Here is a 14,755-nt window from a genome sequence, read left to right as displayed (position 1 = left end):
GCACGGGAGACACTGCTTCAGGGGAAGAACTGGAGCCTCTTAACTTCATCACACCCTTCTAATAACACCTCCGCGTTTGCTTTTCTGAAGACAAGCTTGGAGGCCTAAACAGTCAAGCTCTCGCCTGTCCCCAGCCACCCCAAGAGGAAAGAAACCTGTCAGCTTCCCTAAAAGGGAAAAGGAGAAAAGAAAACAAAGTCAAGAGGAAAAGATAAAGTTGCATCTCCTCTGTTTGAAGGCACAACGCAGGAGAGAGGTTTTGCACAGAGGCACCGCTGGACCCTGGGGAAGGAAACCTGTGTGCTTCGAGTTGGAAAACATTAAGGGCGGGGAGGTTTCGATGAGCTTCAGCAGCTCTTTGATAGTCCCTGGTGTTGAGATGGCAATGGAGCATTTGAAATGTGAGCTTTCACAGAATATGCTTTTTAGGAAGCGATTTTCCCTCTTGCTATCCCTTCGCTCTGGGGATATTCAAATTGGGCCTTTAGTCATCCCATTGGGGGTACCTCCATTCCTCCAAATGGGTCTGGGTCAGAGCAGCTTTAACATGAAACCCTGCCGAAGCCCCAGCTGCTGTTCCACGTAGTAGTAACTACAAGGGCTTCACCGAGATGGATTGAGAAGAGATGCCATACAAGGCATACAATTAAAGACAAGGTTAATAAAACCTGGTGAAAGAAAACACTGCTAGCCTACCTAGCGGCTTAAATTACATTTACCACATCTGACAGGGAGGGGGTAATCATGAGTAATAAGCTCAGGCTCTGGAAAGAAATTACGGGATAAATAGCTTAAGGACAGGTAACACCAGGGGAAGTCACTGATTCACCTTCCCAGAGAAGACGCGAGATGGTATAAAATCCACCAATCACACGGAGGCAAATTTCACTTGGGCGGGCCCTAGAGAGTCTAGGATCTGGATTCCCAAACATCCCAGAGCCAGGATGCAGCACAGAGCACTTCTGTGCTGCAGGCAGCAGCACAGAGACTGCTTCTGGTTGCAGCTTCCAGTCCAGCCCGGCTTCACCCCACTGCCTGGTGGCTGTTGTCACCACAGCCCGACCTTGGTGTGACCAGGCACAGTCGTTAGGTGAGGGCTGTCCTATTGTCCCCTGTTCCTTTCTGCCCCATCAGCTGAGGCCACGCTATGCTACTTGGGCTGCCTCAACACAACCAGTTCCTGGAACCAGTCTGGTCCCCAAACAGGACCCAAACCATCCCATTATCTGCAGATTCCTCCTGCCACCTACTCAGAACACCCCAAGTTCCCAAACTTCCAGCTGTTTCTCACCACAGCTTAGCAGGGAAGCAATCTGATTCGACGAATTCACACCAACTCTCCAAGGATTCTCCCTTTTTAGAGAGCAGGCCAGGTAATGCAAATGGACCCCTCACGGTGGGCTCTGAGCCTGCACAGGAGGTGTCAGGAGACTCCTCTGGACCTCACGTGCAAGACAGACCTCGTGAGAAGAGAAGGAAAGGCTCCACCACCATGCTCTCTCCGCCTGCCAGCCATGGTCCAGTGGACGGAGGGCTCACGCACTGCTCCATTCCCTCCCCTGACAGCAGCCTCCCATCTCCAGGCTTCCTGGCTTGGACCCATCAGTGAACAAGATAATGTCTCCTGTAGAGACAGGGAGAGGCTGTCTGGCTTCAAGCCAAGGAAGACCCTGGAAAGTCCTGCTTTTAGCAGAGGGATTCCTCTGCTCAAAGACTAAAGGGACACAGGAACTTGGGGTCTTCAGAGGACAGGTCTTCAGATTCTCTGTCCCCTGGCATCCTAATGCCAGGCTAAGCTCCCACAGCTTCTCCCTTGGTCCTGTCCTCACCACATTCATCTCGAGCAGGGGGTTCTTAGAGTCCCTGGCTGATTGGCTTCCCCAGGTTATAGCTGCGAGGAGGTCCTGCCTCTTCCTCCTCAGGATCCTTAGAGCACAGTGATCCCTGATCCTAGCCCTCAGTTAAGAGGGTCTCAATGGAAGAGGGGCGTGAAGGTGAGGAAGAGTCTTTGGAGAAGCTGCATTGCCTGAGCACCTGACTCCTCCCAAGACAAGCTCAGCCATCTGAGTTCTTCCTCAGATAGCTTCCAACTTGGAAAAAAATGGAGGGATATTACTCCCAGAAAGTCTTCAGCACGAGGGAGTTCTACAGATAACAAGGACTTTTATTTTTCTTTGGTCACTATTAGAGCTAGTCTAAGGAAAGAATGGGACTCCATCCTATAAGAATAAAACTTAAACTGACAGAACTCACTCAGCTTACCAGAATCCTCAAACTATCAGTTTTTTCCCTGCCCTCTGCTCTTTAGAAATGGGAAACTTAGAAGAAACCAAACACAAAGTCACACCCTCATCTGCTTGTCCACCTGTGAACATTTATCAAGTGCATAGGATTTTGTCAGTGATGGCATTTGAAGATTCCTGGCTCTATCCTGGGGGCAAAGTACAGGTGTTGTCCGATGATGCCCCGTCTGCATCTCTAACTCAAAATCCATCCTGTGCTCTGAATGCAGCACCAGCATTGCCTCAGGCGGCAAAGAGTCAAGTCTCTGCTTATCAAAATCTACTTGCTTCGATCAGCAATGAATTCAACCCAAAGTTCTGGAAGGACTCGCATCAAATTGCTGACAGTGATGGCTGAGGGCAAGAGGAAACTTCCCTTTCCCTCTACTAATTCTATATTGCTTTTTTGCTTTTTTTAAAAAAAAACACATAGAATATATTCATGGAGTCCTTCAAACATTAAAATAAATCAATAAATGGCCAAAAAGGAAAAGGAAGTGACTCTTTTCAACAACACAGCAAGGTTTCGATGGGGGCTGAGATCCAGAAGCATGGAAGGCATCTATTCTCAGCCACATCGTTGACTGAATGGCCCAGAACAGACCCAGGCATTCTGGAAGTTCTCCTCTTCGGGGCTGGACACAGCTCCATTCCTCCCTCTCGCTGCTCTCTTCCAGTTTTCTGACCTTGATGACAAGAGCTCCCGTATTTCCAGCACCTGCTACCCCACTTACTTAACGCTTTTGACCTCTGGCAGCTCTCAGGTCTAACAGAGGGGTCACATGCCTTCAAGCTCACCTGGGCTCAGGTGACCCTCTGCACTTAAAAGTCCTATTGACCTCATTCCAGCACCTCTCAAAGCTTTCCTCAGGTTAAAGACGGGAACCTTCCTCAGCACAAAAGGCTGATCAGCTGCTGAAGAACCTCGTGCTGGAGGCAGAGGTCAGGTTTTGGCCCATCCATCCCAGTGACTCCCCTCCCCCACCCCCCTGCAGAAATTCAGAAAATAGAAGCCTGGCCACTGAAGCAGCAGAAAGGTTCTCTCCACCACCTCCTTAATCACCAGGCTGCCGGCACGCGCTTACCTGCAGATGTAATTCGTCTTGCAGGAGTCCTGCAAATTCAAGCAGTTGGGCTTCTCCCTCTCCTCGTAGGAGCACACCGGCACGATGGTCTGCCGTCTCCGCTCGGTGCAGGCGATGTCCCGGCAGGAGCAAAAGAGCATCCCGTAGCTGTGCTTGGCCGGGACCTTGTCGAAGAACTGCCGGAGGGCCTTGTGGCACTTGCGCCGGTTGCAGACATCGTTGGACATGCTGGTGGTGCACGGTGTGATGTACGCGGACCTGTACTTCTTACAGGTGTCGTCCAGGTTGCAGGCCTTGGCGGCGTCCAGGCAGTTGTTCCCTTTCGGGATGTGCTCCACTGCAAACGGAGAGAAAGGCAGGCGTGATCACAGGGCTGTGTGCTGGGGCTGCTCTGCTTTCAATGAGATCTGGCCATTCACCTGGCAGCGCTGGCAGCGCTGATCAACTCTGTGTCTTGAAACTAATAACGAGTTCATGACAGTGAGAAAGTATCAGGGGCACAAAGGCTGGGAGCCCACGGCAGCACACAAGCACCTAGCATTGTCTCAGATGTATAATTAGGAGGTACTGAGTAAGGCCAAAGGAGCTCAGGCACCTGCCTGACTACATATAAACAAGGCAACAGGAGAACAAGTTTCCAGCTCCTGGTTGGTAAATTGAAATTAGGATAAAAGAAAAAAGCAACAAATTATATACTTGTTTATTATATAAATATAAAATGATATGCTGAATGTAAGTATAATTGCCATGTAATCCTCCAGGAATATAATTATGTAATAAATGCACATAGTACATGTTAATTACTACATGATTACAGAGTAATTGCATGGTTATTTGAGCCCAGAAGACAAAATATTATGCTCACTCTCTAAACAGGAAGAAGCAACTACATCAAAGCTGTATTTAAGTTCTAGCTCACAGGCCACTGGAAGAAAACCAGAATAAATTACATAAAAATTTGCAAACCTCAATTACCATTTAACTTACCGCATAGAAAATGTGGGATCTATGAGTACTGAGGTTGCAGATTAGAAAAATTCAGTTAGTATTTTGGATAGAATTTCAATGGGCTTACAAACCATACGCCTTAGGAATCTCACAAAACATATGTTGCCTTCTGTCCAAGCCCTCTGTGCTCATGCTGTCAGAGAAACCAGTGCTGTCCACTGCCAGGCTGCCCACTGAGAGGCCTGGAGAGAAAGCACGGAAGAGGCAGGGCTCACTGGGGTGGGCTGGCAGGGCCAAGGCTAATGGGCAAAGTTAAAAGATGAATGGACAAGGGAAATTAAGCTCATTTCCCATAATATAGGTCTTACCAAGTGAGGCAAAGTGATGGAAAAACCTCCTAGAGCCAAGTTATGAGACGGCCCATGGAAAATTGATAATTAGGTGTAGCAGGGACCCTCCAGAGACAGCAAGAAGGCAGCAGACAAGCACCACACAATCGTGGGATTCAATCCCCAGCAAGTTCCTGCTCAGGCCTCAGCCCCTTTATGGGTTCTGAAACCCCCTTTCATTCTCATTATGAGCCCAGTTGATGGGGACCATGAAAGCATTTGAGAATTAGCAAGAGAGGAGACAGAGTCTAGCTGGGTTGGGTGGGACCAAAAGACAGGGCAGTGCATTTAGTATCTAAAAGGCACATGGGATATTCCGCCTTAAATAAAAGAAGGAAACCTGCCATGGGCAACAACATGGATGAGCCTTGAGGACATTATGCTAACTGAGATAAACCAGTACCAGGAGGACAAATACTGAGTGGTTCCACGTATATGAGGTATCTAAAACTCTCAAACTCACAGAAGCAGAGAGTTGAATGGTAGTTGCCAGAGGCTGAGGTGAGGGGGAAATGGGGAGTTGTTATTCAAGAGGTATAAAGTTTCAGTGATGCAAGATTAATAAGTTCTAGAGATGGGCTGTACAACATCACACCTACACTTAACAATACTGTATTGTGCACTTAAAAATCTGTTAAGTGGCATTATTTCACTCTTTTGGATGGCTGAGTAATATTCCATTGTATATATAAACCACACCTTCTTTATCCATTAATCTGTCGATGGACATTTAGGTTGTTTCCACGTCTTGGCTATTGTAAACAGTGCTGCTATGAACATAGGGGTGCATGCATCTTTTTGAATTATAGTTCTGTCTGGGTATATGCCCAGGTGTGGGATTGCTGGATCATATGGCAGCTCTATTTTTAGTTTTTTGAAGAACCTCCATACTGTTTTCCACAGTGGCTGCACCAATTTACATTCCCAACAACGGTGTAAGAGGCTTCCTTTTTCTCCACACCCTCTCCAGCATTTGTTATCATAGACTTTTTAATGATGGCCATTCTGTCTGGTATGAGGTGGTACCTCATTGTATAGTTCTGATTTACATTTCTCTAATAATTAGCCATGTTGAGCATCTTTTTACGTGCTTCTTGGCCATCTGTATGTTTTCTTTGGAGAAATGCCTATTTAGGTCTTCTGCCCACTGGGACCTAGAGATTATCATACTAAGTGAACTAAGTCAGAAAGAGAAAGACAAATACCATATGATATCACTTATATGTGGAATCTAAAATATAATACAAATCAACATATCTACAAAACAAAATCAGACTCACAGATATAGAGAACAGATTTGTGGTTGCCAAGGGGGAGCAGGGGTAGGGGAGAGAAGAAATGGGAGTTCTGGATCAGCAGATGAAAACTATTACCATATAGAATGGATAAACAACAAGGTCCTACTGTACAGCACAGGGAACTATATTCAGTATCCTGTGACAAACCATGGTGGAGAAGAATATGGAAAAGAATGTATATATGTGTAAGGTTGAGTCACCTTTCCACACAGAGGAAATTGACACAACATTGTAAATCAACTATACTTCAATAAAATTAAAAAAGAAACCTGTTAAGAATGTAGATCTCATGTTAAATGTTCTACTAAAATAAAACAAAATTTTATACAAGAAAAGAAGAACAGACACAACAAGTCCAACATTTCAGGAAATGAAAAACTCTCCCTGGTCTACTGATGGTGTGCCTTGCTTTCAGAAAACCCAGTATGCTGGAATCACAAAGATATACCCTGGCACCATAAGCAGTATTTTATGATGCCCCAGGTGTGTGTTTCTGCCTATGACATCTGAATTCAACAATTTAATGGGGAAGGCAATAAACAAGACATTCAGTCCTTCTTAGGTGAGCAGTGCAGGAAGCCAGCAGCTGCACGTACATCCTGCTGGTTTAACAAGCACACCTGGTGCATTTTCTCCAACATGATTTTCCCAAAGTGGCTTCTCTCCTCTGTTTTCACACTCAGGCACTTCAGGACTCAAGGAGTGAAATATTCACCATGTGTCCTGACAGATCACCAGGCTTTGGTGACACTTCTAGCCTTTTCCTCTTTTGAGACTTCCTAATGATGTGCTGTTGGGCCCACTGGCAACAGTGATTGATATTCCTGAAGGTCTACAGCTAGCTAGGAGATTTCTAAATTATGCATTTTGGGATGATAATCTAAAATAAATTAATATGACCAAATTCGGGATCATCTGGATTAGGCCCTTAAGGCTGGATATCAGAACACAATTTCACTTGCATTGGTGTTCAATGGTATTTTATGATCTCTGGCTAAAAAGAAAATAGAGGCACACAGGTTGACTTAATACTTAAATGATGTAGCCAGGGATATATGAACAAACGGTTCATGTAAGTTCAAATGGAGAAAAATGACAGAAAAATTAAGTCATCACATGGCACCCAGTAATGTAGGCCTGTCAAACTCAAAAGAACTCATGCTGAAACAGAGAACTACATCCTGATTGTAAGCACCAACTTAGTTTCAGCAAAATAATATCATTCCTCATATTAAATTTGTTATTAATTTGTATTTCATTGTTTTAAAAGTTTTGTTCATATCTAATTGGTGTGTGTTGCCTTTTTAATTGTATAAAAGCAAAGAAGAAGAGCTGATAGTTTTATGTTTATAAACTTCAAATAAAATTATAATAAAAATAAACGTAACACATGAGGTCCAGAAAATTTATTTCTCTCTGAAAGTTCTCTATATAATACACAAGTTTTAAAAAATTGGCCTGGAAAAAAGCTCCTTGACATGGGTCTTGGCAATGATTTTTTGGATATGACACAAGCAATAACAACAAAAAATAAACAAGTAGAATTACGTCGAACTAGAAAGCTTCTGCACAGCAAAGCAAACCATCAACAGAATGAAAAGGTGACTTATGGAATGGAAGAAAATATTTGCAAATCATGTTCTGATAAGGGGTTAATTTCCAAAATATATAAAGAACTCATACAATTCAATAGTAAAAGTAACAGTAATAATAATAACCTAAGTAAAAAAATGGGCAAAGGATCTGAAGAGACATTTTACCAAAGAAGGTATATGAAAGGCTAACAGGTACATGAAAAAATGCTGATCGGTAGGGAAATGCAAATCAAACCACAATGAGGTATCACTTCAGGCCTGTTAGAACAATTGTCATCAAAAGAGATAATAAATGCTGGTGAGATGGTGGAGAAAAGGGAATCCTTGTGCACAGCTGCTGGGATTGTAAATTGGTACAGTCACTATAGAAAACAGTATGGAGGTTCCTCAAAAAATTAAAAACAGAGCTACCATATGATCCAACAATTCCACTCCTGGGTATATATCCAAAGGAAACAAAATCACTTTATCAAAGAAATATCTGCACTCCCATGTTCATTAAAGCATTATTTACAATAGCCAAGTATTCACCAAGGAATAAACAGACAAAAAAATGTGGTATATATTTTTCAATGGAACGCTATTCAGCCATAAAAGGAAGGAAATACTGATGTTTGCAACAACATGGATGGACTCGGAGGGCATTACGCTAAGTAAAGTAAGTCAGACAGAGAAAGACAAATACTGTATGATCTTACTTATATGTGAAATACAAAAAAACAAAAATAAAAAACAAACTCATAGGAAAAAAAAGGCTCATATTTGTGGTTATCAGAGGCAAGGGGAGAGGGTGGGGGAATTGGATGAAGGTAGTTAAAAGGTACAAACTTCCAGTTATAAAATAATTAAGTACTGGGGATGTAATGTAAAACATATAACTATAGTTAACACTGCTGTATGATATATTTGAAAATTGCTGAGAGAGTAAACCCTAAAAGTTCTCATCACAAGGAAAAAGACATTTCTTCTTCTTTTTTTGTATCTATATAAGGTAATGGATGTAAACTTATCATGGTAATCATTTCAAAATATATGTAAGTCAAGTCATTATGCTGTATGCCTTAAACTTATACAGTGCTGTATGTCAATTATATCTCAAGAACTGAAAGACAAAAAATTGACCTAGTGTATGCCTGCTTTGTTAAATAATGTTTACTTCCTTTTCAAAGTTGTTAAAACTACATAAAATACTAAATAATTGTTTTCCTCTTGGTATTATCGAAAAAGAAAAGCAACATTTCAAAGGAAAAGTTTTGCATGAAGTGGGAATAGGATGAATGGTTTAATGTCCAAACCAATCGCTCAGAGTTCACTCCATTTAGCACCTGGTGTGCCTTGGCCTCACTTTGAGCTGATTCTGTTTTCATCAATAAATGACACTGCCAGAGCACCATCTCTTTATCATTATTTCAGAGCCTGTGACAAATTCCAGAATGCACAACCTGGCACATTCAGAGAGGCAAGAAACTACTAACTGATTTCCAGATTACAGGTAAATGTGTGACTTCCTTTTTGCTTATGATTCTCATTCACACAAAACATTCTCATAACCATTCCCAACTTGATATACGAGGCCAGCACTACCCAAATAGCAGAATATGATGAAGAAAAAAGAAGAAAATTACAGACTAATATTCCTTACAAATATAGATTCAAAATGTTTAGTAAATAGGATTTAGCAATATGTTAAAAGGATAATGTACCATGACCAATTAAGGTTTATCCCAAAATGCAAGGTTGGTTTAATATTTAAAAATCAATGTAATTCACCATATTAACAGACAGGAAGAGAACCATATGACTATTTTAACAGACAAAGAAAAAGTATTCAACAAGTTTCAACACTCATTCCATAATAAAAAAAATGCTTAGCAATCTAAGAATAGTAGAGAACCTTCTTAATCTGATAAAGAGAACCTATGAAAAATGTATAGCTAAAACCATATTTAACAGTGAAATACTGATTCTTTTCTGCCTAAAATCAGGAACAAAGAAAGGATGCCCATTCTTATCACCTATAGTCAACACTGTACTGGAGGTTGTAGCCATTGCAATAAAGCAATGAAAAGAAATAAAAGGTATTGGAAAGGAAGGCATCTCTACTTATAAATGACTTAGAAAATCCTAAAGAATCTACAAAATAACTACTAGAACTAAGAAGTGAATTTATCAAAATCAAAGGACATAAAGTTAATATACAAAAATCAATTGTATTTTTATAAGCTATCAGCAAAAATACTAGAAAACAAAATTAAAAGCATAATTCCATTTATAATAGCACCAAAAAAGGGGCACTTAGCAATGAATTTAACACAATATTTGAAAGATCTCTACACTGAAAACTAGAAAGAACTGCTGAGAAAATTAAAGAAGATGTAAGTAAATGGAAATATATACCATGTTCATGGATCAGAGGACTCAGTATTGTTAACATGTCAATTATCTCCAAATCATAATGTGTTCTGGAATTGGCAAGCAGATCTTAAAATTTATATGGAGGAGATCCTAAAACTTATATGGAAGTGCAAAGGACACAGCATAGTCAAAGCAACTGAAAATGAACAACAAAATTGAAGGACTTTACACTGACCTCAAGATTTACCATAAAGCCAGTTATCAAGACAGTGTGGTATAGCATAGGCACAGACAAGTGAGATAATGGAACAGAAAACAGAACTCAGATTAAATATACCCACATATCTGATTGTTTTACAAAGTCACTAAAGAAATACAACACAGAAAGAAATCTTTCAACAAATGGTTCTAGAATAATTGAAAATCAATGTAAAAAACAAAAACAACAAAAACACTTCAATTCCCACTTCACACCATGTATAAAATGTAATACAAGATGGATCACAGACTTAAAAGCTGAAATCACAAAGTTTTCAGAAGAAAACAAGATAATCTTAGAAGCAGGCAAAGGTTTCTTAGAGAGGGCCACAGAAAGAAACAACATTAAAAAAAACAGTAAGTTAGATTTCATCAAAGTTAAAAATTCATCAAAAAACAATTTCTTAAGAAATAAAGAAAAACAGACATAACACAGAGAAGAAAATATTTGTAAAACATGTATCTGACAAAGGACAAGTATCTAAAGTATATTTAGAATGCCTAAAACTCAATCATAATAAACAGCCCAATTGAAAAATGGGTCAAATATTTAAACAGACACTTCACAGAAGAAGATATATGAATGGTCAGTGAGCACATGAAAAGTATTCAACATCATTAGTTATCAGGGAAATGCAAATTAAAACCACGATGAGGGCTTCCCTGGTGGCGCAGTGGTTGAGAGTTCGCCTGCCGATGCAGGGGACACAGGTTCATGCCCCGGTGTGGGAAGATCCCATGTGCTGCGGAGCGCCTGGGCCCGTGAGCCATGGCCACTGAGCCTGTGTGTCTGGAGCCTGTGCTCCGCAACGGGAGAGGCCACAACAGTGAGAGGCCCGCGTACCGCAAAAAACAAACAAAAAAAAACACGATGAGATACACTATATACTGGTGGTTAAAATTAAACTCTGACAACCCCAAATGTTTACAAAGACGTGGAGCTCCTGGAATCTCATATATTCCAATGGGAATGTAAAATGGTCCATCCACTTGTGAAAATTTGGGGCAGATTTTTATAAAACTACACATATACCTACCCTATGATCCAGCATTTCCACTTCTAGGTATTCATCCAAGAGAAATGAGAACATATGTCCATAAAAAGATTTGGACAACAGTATGATAGCGCTATGTTGATAATAACCAAAAACTAGAAACAACTCATGTATCCATCAGTAGGAAAATGGTAAGCAAACTGTGGTCTATCCACATAATGGAACACTACTCAGAAATAAGAACAGATGAACTATTTATACACACGATAGCATGGATGAATCTCAACAACACAGTTCTGAGTGAAAAAAAAAAAGCTTTACACAAAAAGTACACATTGAATAATTCTATTTACATGAAGTTCTAGAATAGGTGAAACTAATTTACGATGAAAAAAATCAGAAGAGAAGAGTGGTTGCTTCTAGGGGATGGAGGTGGGGATTGGCTGGGAAGAGGCAAGAGGGAACCTTCTGGATCGATGGTAAAGTTCTCTAAATAGAAGTCTGGGTCAAAACTCAGAGAATGGTACACTTAAGGTTTGTACATATAGAAATTTCACCTCAAAAGGAAAAGAAATAAACAAATATTAAAAACTTGTTAACGGTATATATGCTGAAGCACTTAGGGGAAGTATACTGACATCTGCATTTTTAAAACTTTGATGAATTGATAGATGAACAGAAGGATGGGTGGATGGATACTCACGGAGCCAACTACATTCAAATGTAATCGTAGACGCTAGATGGTAGGTGGACGTCAAATTTGTTCCACTTTTCCGTGTGTTTGAAAATGTTCAAACAAAATATTGAAAGAAATTGATTCATGGGGCTTCCCTGGTGGCGCAGTGGTTGAGAATCTGCCTGCTAATGCAGGGGACACGGGCTCGAGCCCTGGTCTGGGAAGATCCCACATGCCGTGGAGCAACTAGGACCGTGAGCCACAACTACTGAGCCTGTGCGTCTGGAGCCTGTGCTCCACAACAAGAGAGGCCGCGATAGTGAAAGGCCTGCGCACCGCGATGAAGAGTGGCCCCCGCTTGCCACAACTAGAGAAAGCCCTCGCACAGAAATGAAGACTGAACACAGCCATAAATAAATAAATAAATAAATAAAAAGCCAAGCATTTGAAGCCCTTTAAAAAAAAAAAATTGATTCATGTATACCCTATTCTTTCTTTCTTTATTTATTTTGTGGTACGCGGGCCTCTCACTGCCGTGGCCTCTCCCGTTGCAGAGCACAGGCTCCGGACGCGCAGGCTCAGCGGCCATGGCTCACAGGCTCAGCGGCCATGGCTCACAGGCCCAGCCGCTCCACGGCATGTGGGATCTTCCCGGACCGGGGCACGAACCCGTGTCCCCTGCATCGACAGGCGGACTCTCAACCGCTGCGCCACCAGGGAAGCCCATGTATACCCTATTCTTAAAAAAAAAAAAGTCTCACATGCACAGAATATGTAAAACCACTCTTAGCACCAATTTCACCTCCCTTCTTAGTGTCCTCACAAACTCACCTCCAACTCTCTCTCAGGTATCCTGCTGTAATGAAGTTCAAAATAAACACTCCTGAAATCACAGGACAGATAAATTAGAGTTGAGTTTTTACTTGGTAAGAAGGTTGATCCCCCATGTGTATTAAATGCGTCCGCCAGTGCACAAGACTGCTACCTTCAGTGACTTGAGGGCAGAGGGAGGAACGGCCAGAAGGATTCAGTTTAGGCCCCTGAGTCACACCCAACTCCCCATCAACTCACACACGGCCTGGAGGAGGAGCAAGCATGCCCCTGGTGTATGGTCTGGGCACGCACGCCTTCTGGCCTGCGTGGGAAGGCTTCTGGACAGCTTTACTGTAACTCTGAGGGCCATCCTCTCCACAGCTCATTTTAGAGCTCAGCGTTAAAATGCTGCCCCCCCCCACCTCCTCCTCCACCTGTAATCTCTCCCTCCATCTGCTGTTATGCATTCTTTTTTTTTTTTTCATTGCGGCCCCTCCCGCCGCGGAGCACAGGCTCCGGACGCGCAGGCCCAGCGGCCATGGCTCACAGGCCCAGCCACTCCGCAGCACGCGGGACCCTCCCGGACCGGAGCAGGAACCCGTGTCCCCTGCATCAACAGGCGGACCCTCAACCACTGCGCCACCAGGGAAGTCCTGTTATGCATTCTTTAACTCGGTAGAATGTCTGGGATGCTGTCTGAAAGGGAAGCATTCTCAGAATGAAGGCTGTTTACTAGAAATTCTTTCTTCTGGGGGGCGTATGCGTGTGGGTTTTGAGGGCTAATGAACTCCCTCCGGCACCCGCCCAGCACTGTGGGATGGAGAAGGCCGTTTACCCAGCTTTTCCTTTCAAAGTTACACATAATCGTGCTGTTACTTTGCAGGTTACATATTGCTTTCTCTATCATCATTCTAAGCCTCTCTGGCTGTGATCACATCTAATGTGACTTGTTTCCTGTTTTCTTGGGCATGGGAGGTATAAATTTCACAGCGACTGGAGGGCCAGCTCCCAGATCATGGAATTAAAAAGGGTCAGGTGCAATGAATTAGGGGGCCGGGGGTTTAAACATGGTCCAATTATCTGAGTGTCTTTCCTTCGGTGGCCCTCAGTTTCCCCATTTGTAAGATGATATATCTAAGGTCCGTTTAAGCCTCAAGGTTTTTGATTTGATGATTACAATGTAAACTGCCTTTTCTGATTATAAAATCAAGTATTTAGGAAAAAACTTGATCAGGGACAGAATGTAAAAAACAAAAAGCAAAAACAACCCAGCGCTCGATGGCACTGACCTCTCAGCTGTTTGCTGCTCCAAAGAGTATACATGGACCAACGATTTCAACCCTGACCTACAGGCAGAGCAAGTGTAAAACATCCCTCCAACAACAGGGAGACGTGGAGGTGTCAAGGATGAATTATGCACTGGGAGAAGCTTTCACATTCTAAATTCCTCTGGAGCGAGGAAGTGCCTTGATCCCAAGTACAATCCTCACACTGTCCCAAATCAAAGAGGCTATCGCTATGGCTGGCAGCCCCTCATTATTTACACTTAGAAAACGCCACTGTTATTGGCAAATGCCAGGGCCAGCTAACCAGTCAAAATGATTTAAGATGAAACACAGATGCAAGGATCTAGAAATCCATTTCTACAGATTAGGAGGTAGAATAGAACAGTAACTATATTAAAATTTGCATGGCCCGCATGAAGATGTGCTTTATTAAGCAGAAAGTTCACAGGAGACAGTGAGAGACCATTGTTTACAAATGCTTGCCAATTTCCGGGTATCTTTTCTGTCTTTCTTTTTAGGGCTGCAGAATTGAGTTCACAACCCATTTTCCCTTTCTTTCTGACTTGATTAATTGCCATGTTAATATAACTACTGTTCTTCTCCTAATAGGCTCCCTCTAACGTATTATCCCAGCAAATAAAAAATGGGTAAAAAGCTCCAAGATCTTCACAGGGGGTAGGTAGGGCAAGCTTTTCTGGAAGCTCACATTTACAGTCTGGTCTTCTGCTATCCACGTGGATCAGATGGCAAATCTGATCATACAGGTTGTGACCCT

The 14,755-nt window shown here is 42.4% G+C and overlaps 1 protein-coding gene across 2 annotated transcripts in view; it reads right to left on the bottom strand.

The window, feature by feature from the left end:
- Nucleotides 1-14,755, bottom strand: part of GFRA1 (GDNF family receptor alpha 1) — a gene marked incomplete at both ends in the record, with an annotated part of 219,064 nt that overhangs the window by 63,626 nt on the left and 140,683 nt on the right. For both annotated transcript variants that reach the window (XM_081231365.1, XM_081231366.1), the window contains one exon: nt 3,368-3,704. In XM_081231365.1, coding sequence (XP_081087491.1) covers nt 3,368-3,704 — 337 coding nt within the window. The remainder of the gene's footprint in view (nt 1-3,367; nt 3,705-14,755) is intronic.

This window comes from Mesoplodon bidens, assembly GCF_964165515.1.
Source record: "Mesoplodon bidens genome assembly, chromosome: 1".
Classification (NCBI taxonomy): Eukaryota; Metazoa; Chordata; class Mammalia; order Artiodactyla; family Ziphiidae; genus Mesoplodon; species Mesoplodon bidens.
The sequence above is the reverse complement of the archived record's forward strand: the minus strand, read 5'-3'. Positions and strand labels throughout refer to the sequence as shown.